The sequence below is a fragment of the Phyllobates terribilis genome, unplaced genomic scaffold (genome assembly GCF_046119375.1).
Source record: "Phyllobates terribilis strain yellow unplaced genomic scaffold, ASM4611937v1 Scaffold_136__1_contigs__length_4911898, whole genome shotgun sequence".
Lineage (NCBI taxonomy): Eukaryota > Metazoa > Chordata > Amphibia > Anura > Dendrobatidae > Phyllobates > Phyllobates terribilis.
In genome coordinates this window covers 1,017,761-1,043,821 of record NW_027362896.1, presented here as the reverse complement: position 1 = coordinate 1,043,821, position 26,061 = coordinate 1,017,761, and the positions used below count along the sequence as shown (strand labels likewise).

Here is a 26,061-nt window from a genome sequence, read left to right as displayed (position 1 = left end):
AATTGAAAGGAGCATAGTGACTCACCTTCCTCAAACTCTCAAATGAGAGCAAAATAGGCTGGACCCTCTTTACAGTCTTCTGCTGATTAAAATCCAGTTCTGGATTGTGTCCACTTTATTGATCTGGGGTTTGATTTCACCTCTACCTACTACATATCCAAGGTATTTAACCTCCACTTTCCTGATGGCACTTTTTTTTTATTTATAGAGAACCCGTCCTTCTTGAGAGCATCAAACACGGCCTGGACCTTTCCCAGATGACTTCCCCCAATCCGCACTGAAGATTATGATATCATCCAGATATGCCAGTGTAATTCTTATGGGGTGTGAGGATTTGTTCCACGGACCTCAGGAAGGTGGCCGGAGCTCCCTGCAGTCCAAATGGCATCCAGACTTATTGGAAGCAACCGTCGGGCATAGAGAAAGCCATCTTCTTCTAGGCTTCTTGTGACATGGGAATTTGCCAATATCCCTCTGTTAGATCCAAGGTGGTTACGTACCTTGCCGACCCAAGTCTCTCAATAAGCTCATCGACAGGCGGCATCGGATATGTGTCAAACTTGGAGACTTCATTCAGCTTCTGATAATCATTATAGAATCTCCATTCTCCATCGGGTTTTGGAACAAGGACATTCAGGTTAGACAACTAACTCTTAGATTGCTCAATGACTCAGAGATTCAACATACACTTCACTTCCTTGGAGATCCATTCTCGGTTTGCCGCTGTAATTCGTTAGGGCTTCAAATTCACCTGCACAGGGGGTTCTGTCAAAACCTCGTGTTCCATGACATCGGTACACTCTGGCAAATCTGAGAACAGGTTCCGGTTCTGCTGCAGCAATGTCTGACATTGCTGTTTTTGGGCCTTCAACAGCGTCTTGGCTATTGTGACGTCTTCAATGCCACCTTATGGCTTAACCAGCACCCATTGAGTTTCAATTGCGTCCCTCTCTTGCCATGCCTTGATGGGTAGCAACACGAGGGGATCTTTGGATTTGAGAGGTCGGAGTGGTTAACTGGCAGGTGGGACAGGACTTGCAGTACCTTTTAGGATTTCTCGGTGACATCCAGGCCAATAGAACCACCACCTGACCCATTCTTGGGTTTTGACGACATTCAGATGGCCACCCAAGACATGTAAATGGGCCATGTCCAACACCCTCCGTTTATAGGATTCTTGTACCAACAATTGTTCCACTATTTGCTCTCTGACCTAAGTAACCCAGTAAAATAAGGAAATCTGGTCTCTGCCTCCAACTCATGTGCTATGCAGTTTATAACAGTTACATTATTGAATGCTTCTTTTAGACTTCGGTCCCTATGTTGGTTGAAACCAAAATTTTCTCCGGTCACCCTTATTTCAGGAACGTCAGCCTGGTGAGGTGGTGAGACTGCTTTTAGGGCCCAACTGTCTCTTACTCAAGCAATCGAGGTTTCCGCCCCTCGCCCACAAGTCCCAAAACGACACAAAGTCCTAGCCTATGATAATTGGGTGCAATAAATCCTGGACCAGGCTGACCTCATGGGACTCAGTACCTTTGGTCGTCTCAATGACCACCAGATAATCTTTAGCATCCCCGTGAATGCAGCCGACACCCACCTTCTTCCCAGGCATCAATTGGAGAGGGAGTGTGGCCCTCATGAGGGTCACCAAACTCCCTGAGTCTAGTCATTTGCAGACCATTCACTTTTACAGGACAGGCTTGGGGCCCCTCACCTGGTGGACAGTCCACGCTGCAAGCTGGATAAGCGTAGAATGAACACCGGCGTCCCATGTTACAGTCCATTTACTTGGTGGTTAGAGGACAATGGGAAGCTATAACATCTCAAGAAAATTACATCCCCCCGATGAGACAATCGGCATGACCTCTGCCACCTCCTTGGACTTTGGATGACCCACCCCCTTTTTAGCCTGCTCACCCTAATAGGACCCCCAGTATGGAGTGGGTTGCCTCCCAAGGAACCGTCGACTCTCTGATACCTTTCGACCAGTCCAACCAAGTGATCGGTCTACCAGGGATCTCTTTTTGACATAGTGTTTGTGCAGCATTTTTTGGGAAGAGATTAATTATAGTAATGAAATAATTTTTGAAGTATTGAGGTCACAGGTGCAGGAAGGATGAAGAGTTTGTGCAGGTGGGGAATAGACGAGGACTGTGCTGGAAATGTGAGAAGTCAGATATGTCAGTGTTGTAATCTCTGTAGATGAGTCCTGGCTGGAGAAGTCGTCATGTCAGTCTGGGCCAGAATATAATCCATGTCGTAAACACGCGACTCTGCTTCGTACACACATTCCTCTGCTCCGTACATGTCGTACATACGCGGCTCTGCTCCGTACATGTCGTACATACGCGGCTCTGCTCCGTACACCTCGTACCCACACGTCTCTGCTCCGTACACCTCGTACACACGCGGCTCCTCTCCTTTCACTTCATACACACACGTCTCCGCTCCGTACACCTCGTACACGCACGGCTCTGCTCCGTACACCTCGTACACACGCGGCTCCGCTCCGTACGCCTCGTACACACACGGCTCCGCTCTGTACACCTCGTACACACGCGGCTCTGCTCCGTACACCTCGTTCACACGCGGCTCTGCTCCGTACACCTCGTTCACACGCGGCTCCGCTCAGTACACCTCGTACACACACGGCTCTGCTCCGTACACCTCGTACACACGCGGCTCCTCTCCTTTCACTTCATACACACACGACTCCGCTCCGTACACCTCGTACACGCACATTTCCGCTCCGTACACCTCGTACACGCACGGCTCCGCTCCGTACACCTCGTACACGCACGGCTCCGCTCCGTACACCTCGTACACACGCGGCTCCGCTCCGTACAACTCGTACACACGCGGCTCCGCTCCGTACACGTCGTACACACGCTGCTCCGTACACGTCGTACACACACGGCTGTCCTCCATACATCTCGTACACATGCGGCTCCGCTCCGTACACCTCGTATACATGCGGCTCTGCTCCTTACACCTCGTACACACACGGCTCTGCTCCGTACACCTCGTACACACGCGGCTCTGCTCCGTACACCTCGTACACACACGGCTCTGCTCCGTACACCTCGTACACACACGGCTCTGCTCCGTACACCTCGTACACACACGGCTCTGCTCCGTACACCTCGTACACACACGGCTCTGCTCCGTACACCTCGTACACACACGGCTCCGCCCCGTACACCTCGTACACACGCGGCTCCGCTCCGTACACCTCGTACACACGCGGCTCCGCTCAGTACACCTCGTACACACACGGCTCTGCTACATCCACACTGTAAACCCCTCCTGACCCCACACATAAACCTCAGCTCATCCAGCACCATGACAACCAGCACAGCAGAGTCCTGCATCCACTGAGGCCCCTGATCATGTGACCCCTGACTCCTCCCCTCCTGTGACCTCATCACAGGTCCTGTGCGCACAGAGCAGCCATATATGTGGTGGCGGCTCTGCAGGTGGAGGTATGTGGAGATCCCCTGTTACTCTTTATTCGCCTGCGTCTGTCTTACATTGTATAGGGGGTTTTATTTCCGTCGTTGTCATCTGTTTTTCATGCATATTACGATAACTGTCAGGATCTAGAGGAGCTATTGGTCCATATGTGACTTACAGCTCAGAGATGTCGTCCGTTCACATGAATGAATGAGTTTAGTCCAAAAATCGGCCCAGAACGGGAAATGTGAATATCGCTAAATAATCTACTATGTCCGTGTTCACACCACGAGTGCAGCGTTCAGGCCGAACCTCCTCCAGTCCTCAGTGGATACATCAGTCCTCAGCGCATACATCAGTCTTCAGCGCATACATCAGTCCTCAGCGCACACATCAGTCTTCAGCGCATACATCAGTCTTCAGCGCATACATCAGTCCTCAGCGCATACATCAGTCTTCAGCGCATACATCAGTCCTCAGCGCATACATCAGTCCTCAGCGCATACATCTGTCTTCAGCGCATACATCAGTCCTCAGCGCATACATCAGTCTTCAGCGCATACATCAGTCCTCAGCGCATACATCAGTCTTCAGCGCATACATCAGTCCTCAGCGCATACATCAGTCCTCAGCGCATACATCAGTCCTCAGCGGATACATCAGTCCTCAGCGGATACATCAGTCCTCAGCGGATACATCAGTCCTGGCCTTGCTTTTATTCAGTTCACTGCCTGTTACAAATTACCGGAGAACTTTCGGCTTTTCCTCATTATGATTCTACTAATTCCAATACGGATTTTTTATTAAAAAAATAATAAAAAAATCTGTTGTAGGTTTTACGAGAAATCCGGGTCCAAGAAATCTTGAGGTTTTCGCGTTTTTTATGAGTATTTTTGACACTTTCTTTTTTCACGGTTTTCTTTTTTTGCAGCCTTTTGAATGTCAGATTTGGGCCTATTCCACCAGTAAGCGCGTGTTGCTTCTGAGTGCAGTTTCCAAAACCTTGTCGGAAAAACTTATTTCATGAGCTGCGATGTGGATTTTCACTTGAAATGGAAAGGAATTGTTTTCAAAGACCATTGTAAAGGGAAAATGTCATAAAAAATACAAAGAAATGTTAAAGTTCAGGGTGATTCACTCCCTACTTTTTCTGGAAAAACTGCTGCAACTTCTAAAAGAGACGATCTATCATACTGAAATGTGGACTTGGTTCATGAGAAACTAATGTTTTAAAGCAGGTGTTGAAAATGTCCATTGTTCTTTGTGACTAAACAGCTTAAAATACAGTTAGGTCCATATATATTTGGACAGAGACAACATTTTTCTAATTTTGTGTCTAGACGTTACCACAATGAATTTTAAACAAAACAATTCAGATGCAGTTGAAGTTCAGACTTTCAGCTTTCATTTGAGGGTATCCACATTAAAATTGGATGAAGGGTTTAGGAGTTTCAGCTCCTTAACATGTGCCACCCTGTTTTTAAAGGGACCAAAAGTAATTGGACAATTGACTCCAAGGCTATTTCATGGACAGGTGTGGGCAATCCCTTCGTTATGTCATTCTCAATTAAGCAGATAAAAGGCCTGGAGTTGATTTGAGGTATGGTGCTTGTGTAGCACCCTGAGGATTCGGCTGCTACAGGGGTATTACACCTCAAGCCAGAGGTGTGATATTCCACTCCCGGGTAAGGATGGAGTGTGGAACTGAGCTCAGTAGGCTGCATACACTACATACATCCCATTTCCGGGGGACAGATCGACGGTACTCCCACCAGTTTATGTGCAGGTACGATAGTGTCTGTCCCTGGCTGGAGTGGGAGGGGGGTGGAACATCCCAGTAGTGTAGGGGCAGATAGGGGGAGCAGTCTGGGTAATGCTAGGAGCTCATTGGGTGCTGGTCACCTGAGCTCACACATAGAGGGAGTATATAAGGTGGGAACCATCTTAGATCAGGGTCAGACAGGCAGACAGCTACTAGTCAGTCTGTTGTAGAGGGTCAAGCAGTCCTGAAAGAAGAGAGAGAGGAGTCAGAAGGACCCAGAGGGGAAGAAGAGGGAACCCCAAGAGCCCAAATACAAGCAACAGGGTGAAGGGTTGGCACAAGGGTACCGGATCCCAAGCTGGTGGAGGGCACTAATCCTCAGCCAGAGACCGGAGGTTGTGGGCAGGATCTGCCACGACCCCCCACTAAATCCACCAGGAAGGCAGACCAAGTATAGGGTCAGGGAACCCAGAAGAGGTGTACCCACCAAGAGACCCGAGGGAGCCGGACATAGGTGGATCCCTGGTGGGGAAGGCCAGAGAAAAGGAACGTCAGAAAGGGAGCTCAGGATCACGCTCCAGAATTACCTGGGGGTTGGCCGAGTCCAGGACCTGGTGGACGCAGCACGGCTCGGGCGGTCACTCAAGGCCGGAGTGACCAGAACAACAGCAGTAAGTAAAAACCCTGAACTGCACAGCCCGACTCTGAGTCTTATTGCTATCCTCACTGCACCACCACAACCACCACCCTCTACAACTGACCCCCTGAGGCTATACCCCTCCCGTTGGGGGTTATACTACCAGAAGCTGCACACACACCACCAGCCTCAGCGGACCCTGCTGCAGCGGTGGCCGTATTGACCGCAAATCAACGAGTGGCGTAGTCGACACTAAAGAACATCCAGCAACATCTGTAGGACTGCCACACACTGAGCTTGACACCCTGGGCACGGACCGGGTCACCGCCACTCGGAGACTACAACCCCCATCTGATCCGGCTCCGGGTATCCCCCAAACAACACTGGCCCAGGGGGCGCGTCACTTGCATTTGGAAGGTTTTGCTGTGAAGTAAACTTGCGGTCAAAGGAGCTCTCCATGCAGGTGAAACAAGCCATCCTTAAGCTGCAAAAACAGAAAAAACCCATCCAAGAAATTGCTACAATATTAGGAGTGGCAAAATCTACAGTTTGGTACATCCTGAGAAAGAAAGAAAGCACTGGTGAACTCATCAATGCAAAAAGACCTGGGCGCCCACGGAAGACAACAGTGGCGGATGATCGCAGAATAATCTCCATGGTGAAGAGAAACCCCTTCACAACAGCCAACCAAGTGAACAACACTCTCCAGGAGGTAGGCGTATCAATATCCAAATCTACCATAAAGAGAAGACTGCATAACAGTAAATACAGAAGGTTCACTGCACGGTGCAAGCCACAAATAAGCATCAAGAAGAAAAAGCCTAGACTGGACTTTGCTAAAAACATCTAAAAAAGCCAGCACAGTTCTGGAAGAACATTCTTTGGACAGATGAAACCAAGATCAACCTCTACCAGAATGATGGAAAGAGAGAAGTATGGCGAAGGCGTGGTACAGCTCATGATCCAAAGCATACCACATCATCTGTAAAACACGGCGGAGGCAGTGTGATGGCTTGGGCATGCATGGCTGCCAGTGGCACTGGGTCACTAGTGTTTATTGATGATGTGACACAGGACAGAAGCAGCCGAATGAATTCTGATGTATTCAGAGCCATACTGTGTGCTCAGATCCAGCCAAATGCAGCCAAACTGATTGGTCGTCGTTTCATACTACAGATGGACAATGACCCAAAACATAAAGCCAAAGCAACCCAGGAGTTTATTAAAGCAAAGAAGTGGAATATTCTTGAATGGCCAAGTCAGTCACCTGATCTCAACCCAATTGAGCATGCATTTCACTTGTTAAAGACTAAACTTCAGACAGAAAGGCCCACAAACAAACAGCAACTGAAAACCACCGCAGTGAAGGCCTGGCAGAGCATCAAAAAGGAGGAAACACAGCGTCTGGTGATGTCCATGAGTTCAAGACTTCAGGCAGTCATTGCCAACAAAGGGTTTTCAACCAAGTACTAGAAATGAACATTTTATTTACAATTATTTAATCTGTCCAATTACTTTTGGTCCCTTTAAAAACAGGGTGGCACATGTTAAGGAGCAGAAACTCCTAAACCCTTCATCCAATTTTAATGTGGATACCCTCAAATGAAATCTGAAAGTCTGAACTTCAACTGCATCTGAATTGTTTTGTTTAAAATTCATTGTGGTAATGTCTAGAACCAAAATTAGAAAAATGTTGTCTCTGTCCAAATATATATGGACCTAACTGTATTTATCAGCCAGATGTTTAGATTTGTTAATCCAAGAGAAATACACTTATTTTTGTGTTGACTTCTATTGGTCTGTGAAACAATGAATGTTTGCTCATTATGTTAATTAACCTTTGTGGACTCTGTGACTTATTGACTCACAAGACAGGAGGACACACTAAGCAAATTCATTAAATGCTCAAACAATGAGACATGAGGCTGTCCTCCCTAACCCCTTACCTGTGAATGTGTGCTTGCAAGGACAACTGTAGCAGTCAGACTTTGGACAGAGAATCAAGGAGAAGCAAGAGGAGACTCAGACTCTCTGAGAACATCATCTTGGAAGTATGGCTTTACCCAAAGAGACACAGATTTGGACTCTACAGGATTCTTGTCTAAGGGTATATAGCCCTGTCTGGAAAGATACTGATCTGCTCCATTGACCATCAGAGAGACATGGATACATTTGGGGAGACAAGGTTGAGACGATGAAGTCACATGGCCCTCTGGATATTTTGTTTGGGGCTGCCAGGTGGGACCCTCCGGTCGACTAGAACCCATAGAGACACTCAGAGAAGCCATATTGGGACCAGCCGGTCATCTGGCCCCATGGAAACTCTCGGAGAGGCCAGGGTGGGATCCTTGAGTCTCCTGGTCTTGTACCTCGATGGACTGCTGACTTCCTCAGCTTGCTGCTACCTTCTCTCTGTGGGGGCTCGCCAGAAGCGGGGGGCCACTGGTTGAGGTAGTTGGCCCTGGAAGTTCCCAATGTCACAGCTATTCTACCCCATGTGGGCGGAGCAGAAGGATGAGACTGTGTAATATTGGGTATTAGCTGGGACTGTTCTATGTGTTTATTGTCTGTTGGTTCAATAAAGTATTGCCACACTGTTTTACCCTCACCCTGTGTTGTCTGAATAGTGTTACGCCCACGGAAGACCCCCGGTCTTCACATTCTTATTCAAGTTCGCCTCCATATTTCTGAATGTCTGCTGTCACAGCCTGAAGTTCTCACTGTGTGTTCTCTCGGAGAGCTTGTAATGTTCATGGCTTGTTACTGTTCACTCGACCCTTCAAATGGCTCCAAAGAAAAAATCCATTAATAACCAATACTGTTCACTTGATCGGGCCCTTTCGATTCCTGAATGACGGGTGGTGAACATGGCCTTTCTTGGCCGCTCGTTGATATGTGGAATACACTATGGGAAAGCCTGTGCAATTACTAATGTTGAGATGCCAGAAGTCGCTGTTTCACATCTTAAATTGTTTCCTCAGATGTTTTTGGACGTCCAACATCATGCCTATCCAGTAATTGTCACAATTCCACTGCTCAGTGTTTCTTGGACGCAGTGACTGCCAGCTCAGTCATCCAGTCTAGTGCAGGGGCGTGCTGAGCTTTCAGTATTTTGAGTGACAGCTCAGCCTTCCAATCTGAGACTGGGAGGTGCTGAGCTTCCATTGGGTGTTCCCTGTTCATAGTGATTACTCAGCTACTTAAGCAAACTGTCTGTCCCAGAAAACTGACAGTCGTAACTTTCAGTTCTGTTTGGTTGTCCTCTGTGCCTTGAATTATGGCATTATGGCATTCTGATATTTTGTTGCCGGACCCTGTATTTATATTCAACTATGTGTTTGTATTCCCCCTTTTGCCTTGATGCACTCTGTGAAGATCTGAGGTTGTAATAATCACCTAGGCAGGTTAAAGATGCAACAGTATTTGATTCCTTACATCCAAGGTTTTACGACAACTCCAGGTAAATGGCCAAAATACATTGCCCCAAGTCCACAAAATTCCCTCCCCTGGGCGGTAGTTCCACTGCCTTTGTACCAGGCGACACTCACTGTCTCCCAACTTTTGGTTGGCCCACAGGTTTCGTATTTCCAGACTCCTCCACACAACAGATAAAACAATAGAAACACAGGTATCCAGTAGTAATTGTCCTTAAGAAATTTCATAGAATCCAGACGACAAATCCCACAACTGTAGCATGTTTATCCAGCACAGTTGGCAACCGATCTCCAAACTCCATAGGCCATGCATACATGGGCTCCAGGACCTCAGCCTAGAGCCTCTCCTTTTGACGTAATTCCACCAACTCCCTGACTAAACATGTGGCTTCTTTACCTTCCTCACTGGAATCAGCCCCCCGAGTGGGCAGAAGTGTTCACACCCTCCCCCTTAAACATTTTGCTTTTAACTGAAAGAAAGAAGAATATTCCAGAAGCCCATCACCTGGGACTGCATGTGAGACCCCCTGTGGTGATGGCTCTGGTGGGTCTACTTTCCTCATCCTTACAATGGGACTGGTGGCAGTTAGAACAATGGCTTGAGGCTCCTGAGGCACTAATGAGATTAATGGAATAATGGCTTTCCTTGATTACCAATCTTGGGTCTGGCCTTATGTATGCATAATATCCAGCCTGCATGTCTTCCTCTGATTACTGTCACTGAATGGAAACCTTTATTCCTGAGGCTAAACTGACCTGCAAGCGAATGTCTAATGAAACACAGCAATAGGATTGATGTAAATGGTGCTCCGTGCTTTAGAACAAGGCCAGCTCCCCTCACATTCTGACCTTGAAATTCTGACTCTGGACTGTGACCTGTCTTTTGCCTTACCCCTTTGTGTACAACGAGCCCTCTTGGTCTCTGACCTCAGACCTCTTGACTACTCAAGCCTCATGGCTTGTCCTTAAGCAGTGACTAGCACAGTAATGTATCTTCCAGTTTATTCACCAATGACAGAATACGTGGTTTGGAGTTTTTGATAGCAGATTTTGACCTAAAAACGTCTTTGGAAACTCACTTTGGCACTTTTAAGGAAAACACGCTCCTCCAAACTGTATCGATCATCTCTTTTAGGAGTTTCAGCAATTTTTCCTGGTCAAGTAGCAAGTGAATCACCCTGTATTTGTGTTTAATTTATTTTTTTAGCAGTATAAAATATGAAAAATGATTTAAAAAGTATTGATATTTTTAACTTATTCGCTTCCCCACGGCTTTTAGACCGCCACAAAACATTTGAGGATTACCTGACATACACGGGCAATCCCCATGAACATGTCAATCGAGCAGCCGCGACCCTAGGGACCGTGGCAAACTCAAGTAACGAGCACTTGCACTCATCACTACAAACAAACTACCCCTTTTCTCCCCCATAACGCCTCCTACTATGTTATTAGGTCTTTCAGCCGCTGTTGGGTGTATCTGTTCCTGGGAAAGCTGAATGGCAAGCTTTGCCAAGGACCCAGCTTTTCTAAGAACAGATGCAACCAAGCGGCTGAAGAAGCTAATAACATAGAAGGCATAGAGGAGAGGGCGTAGTTGGCACCCTGGTCACCGCTTAACGGTATTTACAATGATCAGCTGGAAATAACTTGTCCATAGCCGGCGTTAAAATGGTGGTGCAGTTATGTTATAAAAATAGTGGTCAATCATGGCCGAAAGTGTTGGCACTGTTGAAAATTGAAATTGTTCCAGAAACTGAAGTATTTTTTCCCAGAAAATTATTGTTATACACATGTTTATTTCCTTTTTATGTACTGGAACAACACAAAAAAACTGAGAAAAAAAGGCAAATTGGACATCATTTCACACAATGAGTGGAACAGGCGGCCAAGAGAGATGGTGAGTTCTTATTCAATGGAAGTCTTCAATCAGAGGCTGAACAGACATGATGAGATGATTTAGTGAATTCTGCATTGAGCATGGGGTTGGACACGATGACCCCGGAGGTCCCTTTTTGGACCACTCTTCTTTTGCAAACTGCTCCAGGTATCTCATATTTGAAAGGCGCCTTCTCTCAACAGCAATTTTAAGATCTCTCCACAGGTGTTCAATGGGATTTAGATCCGGACTCATTGCATACCACTTTAGAACTCTCCAGTGCTTTGTTTCCATCCTTTTCTGGGTGCTTCTTGAATTATGTTTAGGGTCATTGTCCTGTTAGAAGGCCAATGATCTAGGACACAAACCCAGCTTTCTGACACTGGGCACTACATTGCAACCCAAAATCCTTTGGTAATCTTCAGATTTCATGATGCCTTGCACACCCAGTGCCAGACTCCGAAAAACAACCCCAAAACATCTGTGAACCTCCACCATATTTGACTGTAGGTACTGTGTTCTTTTCTTTGTAGGCGTCATTCCTTTTTTGGTAAATAGTAGAATGATGTGCTTTGCCGAAAAGCTCTATCTTGGGCTCATCTATCCACAAGACGCTTTACCAGAAGGATTTTAGCTTACTCATGTACATTTTGGCAAACTGCAGTCTAGCGTTTTTTCTGTCTCTTTGTCAGCAGTGGGGTCCTCCTAGGTTTCCTGCCATGGCGTTTCATTTCATTCACAGGTGGATAGTTTGCGCTGACATTGATGCACCCTGAGCCTGCAGGACAGCTTGAATTTCTTTAGAAATTTCTATTAGTTAACCTAAGTCTTTTTCACATGTACTGTTGCTTAACTCTATTCCTCCCATTCTGTATATGCTTTTTTCATTTTTATTGCCCAGATGTAGTACTTTGCTTTTTTCCCTGTTAAAAAACATTCTGTTAGTTGCTGCCCACTGCTCCAGTTTATTTAGGTCTTTCTGAATCTTCTCTCTCTCTCTCTTCTCTAGTATTAGCTATCACTCTTAGCTTTGTGTGATCAGCAAATTTAATCAGTTTACCCTCAATTCCTTCATCTAAATCATTGATAAAGATGGTGAACAATACAGGTCCCAGGACAGAGCCCTGTGGTACCCCACTTGAGACATTCATCCAACTGGATGTGAAGCCATTTACGACCACTCTTTGAGTCCGATCACCAAGCCACTTATGAATCCACCTAACAGTTGCCTTGTCCATTCCATACTTGGTCATTTTTTCAATAAGGATGGTGTGAGATACTTTGTCAAATGCTTTGCTGAAGTCAAGATATACTACAGAATTTCCCTGATCCACCCAGTCAGTGATTCTGTCATAGAAGGAAACTAAGTTAGTCTGACATGACTTGTTAGTTACAAACCCGTGCTGACTCTGGTTAATCACTTCATTCTTATCCAGGTACTTACATACATGTTGTTTAATAATTTGTTCAAAGATCTTTCCTGGTATAGAAGTCAGACTCACCAGCCTATAGTTCCCTGGGTCCACCTTCTTCCCCTTTTTGAAGATGGGAACAACATTTGCTCTTCTCCAATCTTCTGGGACTTCTCCTGTTCTCCAAGAATTATCAAAGATTAAGGAGAGTGGTTCTAAAATTTCTACTACGATCTCCTTCAGTACTCTGGGTTGTAATTCATCTGGACCTGGAGACTTGAACTCATTTATGTTAGCTAAATATTCCCTCACAATCTTTCTGTTTACACATAACCTGGATTCTTCTATTCCTTTCATAGGACAGTGAAGATCAGTTAATGTTACATTTTCTTTCTGAGAGAAAACTGATGCAAAATAGGAATTAAAAAGTTCGGCCTTCTCGACATCCTTTCTTACCATTTCACCATTTTCATCCTGTAAAAATCCTATAGCATCTTTGACTTTTCTTTTACTTTTGACACACCCCCCAAATCCTTTTTTATTGCTTTTGACATCTCTTGCAAGCCTTAATTCATTGTCAGCTTTAGCTAACCTGATACGTGCCCTACAGGTTCTGCAGACTGCATTATAATCTTCTTTAGATATGCCTCCCTCTTTCCATTTGATAAACATTTCTTTCTTTCTTTTTAGCATGTATTTAAGTTCTGTGTTCATCCATCCTGGTTTCCTTAAATGATTCCCATTCTACCTACTTTTTGGGATTGTTAACGATTGTGCTTTGAGAATCTCATTTTTAAAAATTTCCCATCCTTCCTGGACATTTTTGTCCTTAAGGACATCCAGCCATTGGATCCCTCCTATTCTCTTTCTGAGTCGCTTAAAATCTGCCTTTCTGAAATCTAACCTTGAAGTTTGAGTCTTCACATGTCTTCCTCCTCTAGTTATCCAAAATTCTATAATAGCTTGATCGCTACTTCCTAGGGTCCCAGCCACTTTTACCTCCTCAACCATTTCCTACCTGTTTATAAGGATTAGATCCAAAGTAGCAGATCCCCTTGTTTTCTCCCCTACCTTTTGGAAGATAAAGTTGTCAGCAAGAGAGGATAAGAATTTGCTTGACCTGTTAGTTTTACTTGAGAGAGATTCCCAACAAATGTCTGGATAGTTGAAATCTCCCATGACCACTACGTCATATTTTTTGGAGAACTTGGTCATTTGATACATAAAGAGTTCATCCATATCTTCAGCTTGCCCAGGTGGCCTGTAGTAAATGCCTACAATGGTGTCCTTTCCGTTGTTCTCTCCTTGTATTCTTACCCAAACAGTTTCCACAGAACTCCCAGTCTCTGAAGCTTCAATCTCTGTGCAGATATACGCTTTTCTAACATACAATGCGACACCTCCTCCTTGTTTATCAAGTCTGTTTCTTGCAAATAAGTTGTATCCTTTTAGCCTTTTATTCCAATCATGTGTATCGTCCCACCAAGTTTCAGTGATTCCAATGACATCAATGCAAAGACTGAATCAACTTCTCCCCTTTTTCGCTGTTTTTTCATGTTGTTCCAATACACACAAAGGAAATAAACGTGTGTATAACAAAATATATGTAATTGCAATAATTTTCTGGGAAAATTACTTCACTTTCTGGAACAACTTCAAGGGCGCCAACACTTTCGGCCATGACTGTATTTAAAATTCTACATACCATTTTAGAGAGAGAGTTTTATGTGGATGTTGGAATGAAACTGTGGCAATAATAATAATTTTTATTTATATAGCGCCAACATATTCCGCTGCACTTTACAATTAAGCGGGGACATGTACAAACAATAAATTCAATACAAGGTGAGACAGTTTAAACAGTTACATCAGGAGTGAGGGTCCGGCTGCTCGCTGCTTACATTCTACAAGGAAATGGGGGGACACAATAGGTGAAAAGTGCTTGTTATTTCAGGTCAGGCAATTATAATAAGTAGGGATTTTCATATAAAGCTGTATGATCCAGTCATCAGCCAGTATGTTTAAGTGCAATACTCAATTACCGAGTGCAGTTATCGTGTGCATGGAGGGTGTGGAGACAGATGAACAGTAGGGAACAGATTCTGAATGATATTTAGAAGGAGGGAACAGGGGAAAGTTAGTTTACTGGGTATTTGAGGTGGTAGGCTTGTTTAAAGAGATGGGTTTTTAAAGCGCGCTTGAAGACATCAGGGCTAGGCATCAATTGGATCGTCTGGGGTAGAGCATTCCAGAGAACTGGCGCAGCACGGGAGAAGTCTTGGAGACGGAGGTGCGAGGTTCGGATTATGGGGGATGTTAGTCTTAGGTCATTTGTAGAATGGAGGGCACGTGTAGGGCGATAGGCAGAGACTAGAGAAGAGATATAAGGCGTTGCAGAACTGTGGAGAGCTTTGTGGGTGAGAGTGATGAGTTTATATTTGACCCTGAGGTGGACCAACAACCAGTGTAAAGATTGGCATAAGATAGAGGCATCGGTGAAGCGGCTGGACAGAAATACGACCCTGGCTGCCTCATTCAGGACGGATTGGAGAGGAGAAAGTTTGGTAAGAGGGAGACCGATCAGAAGAGAGTTGCAGTAGTCCAGACGAAAGTGAATAAGAGCGACAATAAGAGTTTTAACAGTTTCAAAAGTGAGAAAAGATAGGATTCTGGAGATGTTTTTAAGATGCAGGTGACAAGAGCGAGTGAGTGATCGGATATGGGGGGCAAAGGAAAGGTTAGTGTCGAGTATGACCCCCAGGCAGCGGGCGTGCTGCTTGAGAGTTATGGTTGAACCCTCCAAGGTAATTTCGATGTTAGGTAGAGTTGGGTTAGTGGAGGGGAGAAACACAAGAAGTTCAGAATCTTAAGTAAAAAATCCACAAAACTGTATATGAACATACACATAGTCTGTGGCATGAAGTTTTCTTAATGGCCACCATAAACACAAAGGAGAGTCAAGATTATACCCACTAGTTTCCTCTTCAGGCATCGTCCAGAGTCAATGCAGAATGCAAATTCTGAGGACAGTGGGAAGTTTGGTGTGAGTGGTTTATTAAAACAGAGCAAGCTTCTTTCTTAAAGCACCATTCTGGTGTTTTTCTTTTTCTCCATGGGAACAGCATAACTAATTTAATGTAAGTTCCTTGCCCCTAATGTTATACTTACCAGACGCCATCTTCTTCTGTTCTTGGCACTGCTCTGATAAGTCGTGATGTGACCGGTCGGATCACTCCAGTGCTTTCTGGGTGAGCCAGAAGTCACTACTCAATGTATCAGGCTCCTTCTAGCTGTCAAACACTTGTTAAGAGCTTGTGACAATTAGCTTTGACTTCTACCCAGTCAAGAGCTGAGGTCCCAAAGATGGCGGAATGGGAATGGAACGGCGTTGGAAAAAGCAGAAGATGGCAGCTGGTAAGTATATTACTTGGGGCATGGAATAGATATTAGAGATGCCACTCCGGTGGTGATCTCTATTAATTTTTAACTCTTGTGCTCGCAATTTACAGCACATAGATAAACTCAATGCCTGAGCTCTAGATTTAGGAAGTTCCTCACCAGATTTTTGCTCTATACCATCAGCACCATCACAAACATTTTTTTTTTATGGTATTTTTGTGATTTTTACATTGACTCATCTTCTTTCGATTCAGGTTTGTATTAAATACGGTTGTTTTAATTGATATCTTCAACAAAATTTACCTCGACCCATCAAGGATGGATAGAGAAAGGGACAAGATGGCGGAGAGGATAATACAGCTCACCCTAGAGATCCTCTTCCGGCTTACTGGAGAGGTGAGAGATTCTGATGACTTCACATTACATCATTCTTATCTATGGGAATAACAAGAAGTTTTAAAAGTTTGTGAACCTTCTAGAATTTTCCAAATATTATTATTTATTTTTAGAGCACCATTGAGTCCATGCTGCTGTACATGAGGAGGTGTTACATACAACATACAAGTATAAAATACAGTGAGCAAACTAACAACGACACACTGGTACAGAAAGGAGAGAGCCTGGCCCAGCTCTTGAGGAATTACAGTCTACAAGATAATGGAAAGGAGACAGTAGGGGGGGGTTGTGACAACTTCGGTGGTGTTGAGGTGGCATAGGGTCATTGTAGGCTGTAAGCTTTCTTGAAGAGGTGCTTTTTCAAGTTTCTTCTAAAGGTTTCGAGTGTGGTGGATTAACTGATGTGTTTGGGCACAGAATTTCAGGGAATGGGGAACACTCGGGAGAAGTCTTGGAGGCGATTGGGTGAGGAATGCTTGAGTGTCAAGGAGTGAAAGAGGTTTTGAGAGGGCCGGAGGTTGCGCGTTGGAAGATATTGGGAGATTAGCTCAGAAATATACGGAGGAGACAGATTATGGATGGCTTTGTAGGTCATCGTTAGTAGTTTGAACTCGATAAGTTGGGGAATTGGGAGCCAGTGAGGGGATTTGCAGACAGGAGAAGCAGAGGAGAGAGCTGGAAAAAACTTGATTTTAAACTATATCAGATTTTCATTAAAAGTAGACAAAGAACCAAGTCAAATAAATGAGTCAAAAATATTAAACATTGCCATTTTTTATTGAGGAAAATTATCCAATAAATCTGTGAATGCTAAAAGTATGTGAACCTTTGCTTTTAGTATCTGGTGTGACCCCACCCATCCTTCCTTTTGCAGAAATAACTGCATCTAAGTGTATCCCGTAATTGTTGATTAGTCCTGTATGGAGAAATTTTAGCCCACTCCTCCCTACAAAAGAGCCTCACGTCTGTTATGTTGGTGGTTTTCTCCCATGAAAGGCTCGATTCAGGCCCTCCCACACCATTTCTATAGGATTAAGGTCAGGACTCTGAGTTGCCCGTTCCAAAACTTTACCCTTATTCTTCTTTTACCATTCTTTTATGGAATAACTTGTGGTTTTGGGTCATTGTCTTGCTGTAACCCATGCTTTCTTGAAATTCAGTTCGTGACCGATGTCCTGACATATTCGTTAGCATTTGCTGATAAAATTCAGAAATTATTGTTCCATCAATGATAGCAAAACAGCCCAAACCATGACACTACCACCACAGTATGTCACAGATGATATTAGGTTTTTACACTGTAATGCAGTGGTTTTTCTTTTTACAAACATACCTCTTCTCATTTATACCGGAAAGCTTTATTTTGGTCTTCTCTGTCCACAAAATATTATTCCAATAGCCGTCTCGCTTGTCCAGACGATCTTTAGCAAACTGCAGATGGGCAACAAGTACTTTTTGAAAAGCAGTGGCTTTTTCCTTACAATCCTGCCATGCACACCATTGTAGTTCAGTGTCTTTTTGATGGTGGACTCATGAACATTAACATTAGCTTGTTGAGGGAGGGCACCAACGTCCCTTCACGGTTGACCAAGTGAGTGTCAAATTATTATGTTGATTGCGCAATCCAACAGAAAACCAAACGGAGGCAATGCTCTGTATGGGAGGATTCAGAGAATCTCTAATCTCGTTTATTTCTACTTAGCATTTTATATTGTTTTGAGTATATCAATAGCCAATCACCTACAGACATACTACAGTACTACAGGCTTGAGCCAATGTTAGTGCAATTATTACGGAAACACATATATGGTCATATTATCTTTAGTTCGAAGCACGATGGAAATTTACAAGGTTACCCATCCTGGCTCAGACTAGTCAGATAACAGGAGCAGGGTGTCTCACAGAATATTCTTGTGAGAAAAGGTTAGTGTGAGAAAGTTGCATGAGAAAAGAAGGAAATAATGTATGTTATGCAAGGAGTGATAATAACATGATTTTAAAGCAAGCAGACAAAATGGAGTTGCTCTAGCATGAGTATCAATATGTCCTTTACACTTGGATAGCATGAATATTAATATGTCCTTTACAAGCTAATGTGAGAGGCCTTTAGTTGCTAGAGGTTACCTTGGGTTCCTTTGTGACCTCCCAAGCTATTATACGCCTTGCTCTCCGACTGATCTTTGTTGGTCGACCACTCCTGGAGAGAGTAACAGTGTTCTTGAGTTTACTCCATATTTCTGGAATCTGACTGTTGAGTGGTCGAGTCCAAACTCTACAGAGAGAGGTTTAGAAACCTATCCAACCTGATCAGCATCAACAACTCTTTCTTCTGTGGTCCTCAGAAATCTTGTTTGCTTTTGCCATTATACACTTCCACAAACGTGGCGTGAAGGTCAGATTTTGATAGATCCCTGTTCTTTATTAAATAAGCACTCCCATCAAAGTTTCTATCCTCATTTTGCCCTTCTACCCAGTTAATTCTCCTGTTTTCCATTAGGTCTATGACATCACGTGATTAAAAACTGACAAGCTGAATCCTTTTAAGCTCTGTGTAGAAACAGGAAGTCTCTTTTCCCTGCAGAAATCATTCCCCTCTTCACTTCCTGACACAACTGCTCCATACTCTCCCCTGTCAGAGACTTTTGCAGTGACTCATGACTCATACATGGAAAATGACTTCCTACGAGTCATGAGTCACTGCAAAAGTCTCTGACAGGGGAGAGTATGGAGCAGTTGTGTCAGGAAGTGAAGGGGGGAATGATTTCTGCAGGGAAAATAGACTTCCTGTTTCTAAAAAGAGCTGAGAAAAGCAAAGAATTTACTGGATAGAAAGGCAAAATGATCAATTGTAAGTACACAGTGCTGTATAATATGATGATTGCAATATATTAAGAGGATAAAAACTTTGATGGGAGTGCTTCTTTAAGTCGGGTCACCCAATCACACCTGATTGTCATCTCATTTTCTAAAAGCCCCAGACACTAAATTCACCTTCAAATTATCTGCTAATTTTAACGGTTCACATACTTTTGCCAGTCACACACTTGTGATATTGGAGCATTTTCCTCAGTAAAAAAAAAATGAAGAGTTCTAATATTTTTTACATCTTTGTTAGATTTTTTTCTTTATCTGCTTTTGAGATTCGTGCATAAATCTGATGTAGTTGTAGGTCAGATTTGAGTAAAATTATGGAAAATTCTGAAGGGTTCTTAGACTTTTAAACTCCACTGTAACTGTTGAGGCGAGGACTCTGGAAATGTCTGGAGGGAGATTTATGAATGTGTCTCTCCATAACCAGGATTACACAGTAGTGAAGAAGACCTCTAGTGAGCGCTGTCAGGACCCTGTGTCTGAGGGATGGGGAAGACCCCTGAGCCCAATCACGGGGCCTCCACCTCACCCCCTGATACATGAGGACATCAATGACCAGAAGATCCTAGAACTCACCTACAAGATGATTGAGCTGCTGACTGGAGAGGTGACACTGCTGGGAATGCTGGGACATTATACAGTAACGCTATGGAGGGATCGGGGGGATGACGGTATCATTGTATGTGTCAGGTTCCTATAAGGTGTCAGGATGTCGGCGTCTATTTCTCCATGGAGGAGTGGGAATATTTAGAAGGACACAAAGATCTGTACAAGGACGTCATGATGGAGGTTCCCCAGCCCCTCACATCACCAGGTAATAGACAGGACTAAATACACACGGCCTATAATTATCTGTATGTAAAGAATGAATTCAGTCCCTGTATGTGTTTCCTCCAGATCTATCCATTAAGAGGACAACACCAGAGAGATGTCCCCGTCCTCTTCTTCCACAGGCCTGTAAACAAGAAGACCCCAATGTTCCTCAGGATCATCAGGTAGATGAGAGAAGGTGTCATGAGATCTCCCCTATGATGTGTAGACGGCTGTGAAGGTCTTGTGTTCAGTCTTGTTTTATCCACCAGTATTATATGTTTTATACTTGTGTAATGAGAACGGTGGAGATGGATTAGAGCTGACCATAGATGGGACTTCTCCATCTGTCTGTGACTTTTACAATATTTGTTTCAGGGTGAAGATCTGACCCATATTAATACTACAGAGACATATGTGAGGGGCGATGAGCGGTGTAAAGAGGAGATTCCTACATATGACTACCCAGGTGAGTAGAGACGTCACAGATTCTACTTGAACTATATGTTCAGTTTTTTAGGGTTTGTTCATACATGGATTTTACTCACAGACAGATTTGATATGTAACAAACACTTTTTTTTTTTTAACGCATTGTGACTGCAAAGTTTAAACGCTCAAAGGTTTCTCACCGGTTCAGGAAGTCTGAATCCTTCTAAGCTCTGTGTAGAAACAGGAAGTCATTTTCCATGTATGAGTCATGAGTCACTGCAAAAAGTCTCTGACAGGGTAGAGTATGGAGCAGTTGTGTCAGGAAGTGAAGAGGGGAATGATTTCTGCAGGGAAAAGAGACTTCCTAATGTAGTTGAGGACTTCCAGTTTACAGCTGAAGATCAAGAAGTAATGATGGAGTGAGCCGGGTCATACACAAAAGTCAGGCAAATGGACATCCATAGGGGTTATCTGGGCTTGGAATAAAAAAAGTCTGCAGTGAGTGTATTTGTCTGCAGACTGCCGAATTGTGACAGCTTGCTTTAATGTCTACTGTTGCCACCACTATTTTATATAATGTGTGTATATATATATATAGAGAAACATGCGAGGCAAAATAGAAATTCAAAATACACATTATTAGATCATAATTGAAAACAACAGATGAAAATACAAACTAGAAAAAAACATGTAAGAACGATAAATGTAATTACAAAAAGACAATTTTCTTTCCAAATCTGATAATGCAGGGGGACACGTCTGGCACTGCAAGATCTGAGTCCCTGGCGTCGTAGTGTGTTACTGATGGTAGCCTGTGTAACGTTGGCCCCAGCTCTCTGCAGGTCATTCACTAGGTCCCCCCCCCCGTGTGGTTCTGGGAATTTTACTCGCCGTTCTTGAGATCATTTTGACTCCACGGGGTGAGATCTTGTGTGGAACCCCAGATCGTGGGAGATTATCAGTGGTCTTATATGTCTTCCATTTTATACTAATTGCTCCCACGGTTGATTTCTTCACACCAAACTGCTTGCCTATTGCAAATTCAGTCTTCCCAGCCTGGTGCGGGGCTACAATTTTGTTTCTGGTGTCCTTCGACAGCTCTTTGGTCTTCACCATAGTGGAGTTTGGAGTGTGACTGTTTGAGGTTGCGGACAGGTGTATTTTGTACTGATAACAAGTTCAAACAGGTGCCAGTACTACAGGTAATGAATGGAGGACAGAGGAGCCTCTTAAATAAGAAGTTACAGGTCTGTGAGAGCCAGAAATCTTGCTTGTTTGTAGGTGACCAAATACTTATCTTCCACCAAAATTTGAAAAAAAAAAATTCTTTCCTAATCAGACAATGTGATTTTCAGGATTTGCTTTCTCATTTTGTCTCTCATAGTCGAGGTCGACCAATGATGTGAATTACAGGCCTCTCTCATCTTTTTTAGTGGGAGAACTTGCACAATTGGTGGCTGACTAAATACTTTTTTTCCCTACTGTATATAGCGTATGTAAACTTCTGGTTTTAACTGTAGCTTATTTTAATCCTAACTATATTGGCTTGCACTTTTCTGCATACATTTATTATGCTGATTGTACATTATATGTTTAACACCAAGCGTTTTGTGAATAGGTGTCTTACCTCGGTCTTACTCTGGTTATGGTGGAGTTACACTACAATTTCTATACAGAAATGATGCGCTGTTATTGAATAATGATAAAATCAATTTTATTCTTGACAGATGATGACTTTGCCACCAGGAGCTCAGAGGGACATGTAATATTTTCAGATTTTAATGCAGAAGATTGTGGTTTCCAAGAAGATACATACGAAGAGTATGCCATTATTCCAGCCCTTCAGAGTAAAAATCAATCATCTGATCCTTTTCAACAAGTTCTCTCCTCTTCTGATTCATCACAGATTGTTAAGGAAAATGAAAACCACAGAAGGGATGTTGAACATCAAATAATTCCCACAAGGGAGAAGCCATTCTCATGTTCAGACTGTGGGAGATGTTTTAGCATTGAAGCGGGACTTGTTAAACATCAGAGAATTCACACAGGGGAGAAGCCATTTTCATGTTCAGAATGTGGGAAATGTTATGGCATTAAATCAAATCTTGTTAGACATCAGAAAAGTCACACGGGGGAGAAACCATTTTCATGTTCCGACTGTGGGAAATTCTTTAACCATAGATCCGATCTTGTTGCACATCAGAGAACTCACACAGGGGAAAAACCATTTTCATGTTCAGAATGTGGGAAATTTTTTAGGTGGAAATCCGTTTTAGTTAGACATGTTAGAGTTCACACTGGAGAGAAGCCATATTCTTGTTTAGAGTGTGGGAAGTGTTTTAACCATAAATCATATTTCCTTGCACACCAGCGAATTCACACAGGAGAGAGACCATTTTCTTGTTTAGAATGTGGGAAATGTTTTAACCATAAATCATATCTTCTTACACATCAGAGAATTCACACAGGGGAGAAGCCATTCTCCTGTTTAGAATGTGGGAAATGCTTTACAGAGAAATACCACCTTATGAGACACCAGAGAATTCACACAGGAGAGAAGCCATTTTCATGTTCAGAATGTGGGAAATCTTATCGGGTGAAATCAAAACTTGTTACACATCAGAGAAGTCACACAGGTGAGAAACCATTTTTATGTTCAGTGTGTGGGAAACGTTTTACAGAGAAATCCAGTCTTGCTGCACATCAGACAAGTCACACAGGGAAGAAACCATTTTTGTGTTCTGAATGTGGAAAATGTTATTCTCGGAAATCACATCTTCTTCATCATCTAAAAACTCACTTGGGGATATAGCAATGCCCTTTTTTTTTTTTTTTGGCAAATTGTAAAAGAAAGAAATCAAGTCAAATAAACTCACATGTTTAGAAGAGAAAGAGAAACCAATTATCAGCCCCGAATGATAATTAGGAAATAGAGATGAGTGAATTTCTTATTAGTCCAAATCATCCCAAAAATGAGTTTCATACCAAATCCATTTGTCACAAATTGTCACAAGAGGTATATGACACTCTGAAATCTCCCTGGACTTTGTATAGAACCCCTTTTTGTAATTTAATCTATTTGTATTCTGTGTACTACATACATCTCAATAACTGAGCTCAGATGTCCAATCTCCTATGCACATTCACCACACAATGGCTGCAGCATTTGCTTGTGCTTTTATAGTGGCTACGATCATCATTTACCTCTTCTTTATGTGCCTCTTGAATGGCTACGTTATAAGGTGCCAAAGTGTTAGGGGAAAGTCCACTGGGTTTTACCTGATTAGTTCCAATCAAACCGAGAATTATTTGGATTCATAAACTTCAAGGAATGAAACCAGCCGAGAATGGTTGCTTCGACAATTTCCCAGGCGTAAGAGAAAGGCGTTGGACAACGCCTTGAAAATAAAAGATATGTTTCAAGTAGAAATAAAGAATGAGAGATCTGCAATATGCTCTAAAATGGCTAAGAAATCATGTTCTAAGTAATCACCTAAACCTTTTTTCGAAGCTGTTGACTATAGTGAAGAAGGCTTTTCTCCTTTGGCGATTGATTATTTTTCCAAGACGGAGGGAATTGCCCAGGTTTATCGAGTCATTTTTACATGGAACACCTTTTCTGCCATATTTCTGTATGGTCCATTTATGTACTTGTATAAGTTAATCATGTACCCCCTTAGATGTCTGTTCTCAAGACAAAATAAAATGAATTTCTTTTAGTCTTTCCTAATAAGATCCTCCATGCACCTCATCATTCTTGTGACTCTTCTTTGTACTTTTTCTAACTCCAGGGCATGCTTTCCATGAAAATGGTGCCCAGAAGTGAACTGCATATTCCAGATGATACCGCACGAACGCTTTGTAAAATAGTAGTATTACGTCGCTGAGCCGCATATCCATGCCTCTTTAATATGTGACTGTATCTTGCTGGCTTTAGAAGCAGCTGATTGACGTTGCATGCTGTTATTAAGTCTGTGATCCTTCTCTGCAAGTGACTCTCCTAGTTTGAATCCCCCAGAACATATTCCCGCAGATTATTACACCTAGATCTTTCTCTACAAGTGGCTCACATTAGTTTTACTGTCCAAATAAGCTGAATACTTATAATTGGGGCCCACTCATAGTAGTAATTATTCCCTATAACTAACTTTAGACCAGTTTTCTATCGAATTACAAATTATATTTTCTGAACCTGGTAACCTTAATATACCCATTAGGCATCCATTGGGGCAATGCTAAAACATTGTTCCTACCCTAGTATGGTGTTCACATAGAATTTTTTTTGTAGCTGATCATTACCAAAATCTTCCTCAAAATTATTAAAAAAAAATCTTCTTATTCATTTCTATTTGAAAGGCACTAATACTAGGAACATTGTTTTGAGCTTTTTTTTCTACCTGAAGTATGTTTTGAAAAATGCCTCTTGGGGAAAAAAAAAGTGCACTTAACTTCTCTTCTTTGAAGCGGATCTCGAAGGAAGTCTCCAAAATAGTCAGAGCCAAAAAGTTTGCCAGAAAAAATTCTATGAGGAGGTAAATTCCAGACCTTGACCAGGCAAATTGTAACGCTGGTAGGTGTGGACCCAATGCACCACTGGCCGGGCTTATCCTGGAAGGGTGTGACTAAGCAACTACCCGGTTTTTGCTTGAGCCTCTGATGGTGAGGATTGACTTGGCCGCAGGTAGTCGCCAGATACCACTCTAGGGTAGTCCCTGGGACTGCAGCAGAAGAGCAGAGGCGCGGGTCTGCCGTACAGAGGGGCGAGACAGAGGTGTAGTCAGCCGGTCCGAGATTGGGGCATGCAGCACAGGATCAGAAAATATAATCGAGGTCAGGAGCAGAGAGGTCAGGCAGGACAGGTAAACAGGACGGGTCGTTAACAAGAAACAGAATACAGGAAAATGCATACATGTGTGCTATCAGAGCAGGAACCAACTTTAGGCCGCGGTGGTAGGCGGAGCTGGATAATAAAGTCCCTGCTAGCATGGGATAGGCCGGGGAACTAAATCTCTGCAGGATACAGCAGGGTTAAATTCCTGCATAGACTGGGCACGCCCCCTAAGGCTAAGTGGATACCAGATGCAAGTGCAGCAGTGCGGAGGAATGCAGGAGGAAACAAACAGCGGAACAGCCTGCCATGAGGAGAAACTGCACGGTGAGTGGGGCGGCACTGAGGAGACATGAAAATTGCCGCAATGACAGAAATGCAGTGGATGTTATCTGTATGGACTTTTCAAAGGTGTTTGATACTGTGACATACAAAAGGTTGGTACATAAAATGAGAGTACTGGGACTAGGGTAATAGGTAGGTAATAGGACTAGCCCTTCTGCTCCACGGGAGGTTTCTGGCCTCCCTGAGCTCGCCTTAGGACACCTGCGTTATGGTTTGACAACAATGGGTTCACAACTAACTCAGTGATATGAAAGAGGGTGAAACACTCAGATTGTGTAACAGTGTGGGGGTACCACAGGGGTCAGTATTGGGCCCTCTTTTTAACATTTATTAATGACATTGCAGGGGGCGTACAGAGTAGAATTACAATATTTGCAGATAATACTAAATTCTGCAGGGTAA

At 43.5% G+C, this 26,061-nt stretch overlaps 1 protein-coding gene across 1 annotated transcript in view; it reads left to right on the top strand.

Moving 5' to 3' along the window:
• LOC141204940 (uncharacterized) overlaps positions 1-26,061 on the top strand; it is a 231,570-nt gene that overhangs the window by 92,030 nt on the left and 113,479 nt on the right. Inside the window, 10 exon segments of the mRNA XM_073663980.1 lie at positions 98-162; positions 482-637; positions 3,424-3,485; positions 16,234-16,375; positions 19,674-19,853; positions 19,937-20,060; positions 20,144-20,241; positions 20,435-20,525; positions 22,214-23,297; positions 23,442-23,502. Of these exon segments, the coding sequence (XP_073520081.1) occupies positions 98-162; positions 482-637; positions 3,424-3,485; positions 16,234-16,375; positions 19,674-19,853; positions 19,937-20,060; positions 20,144-20,241; positions 20,435-20,525; positions 22,214-23,297; positions 23,442-23,502 (2,063 nt within the window).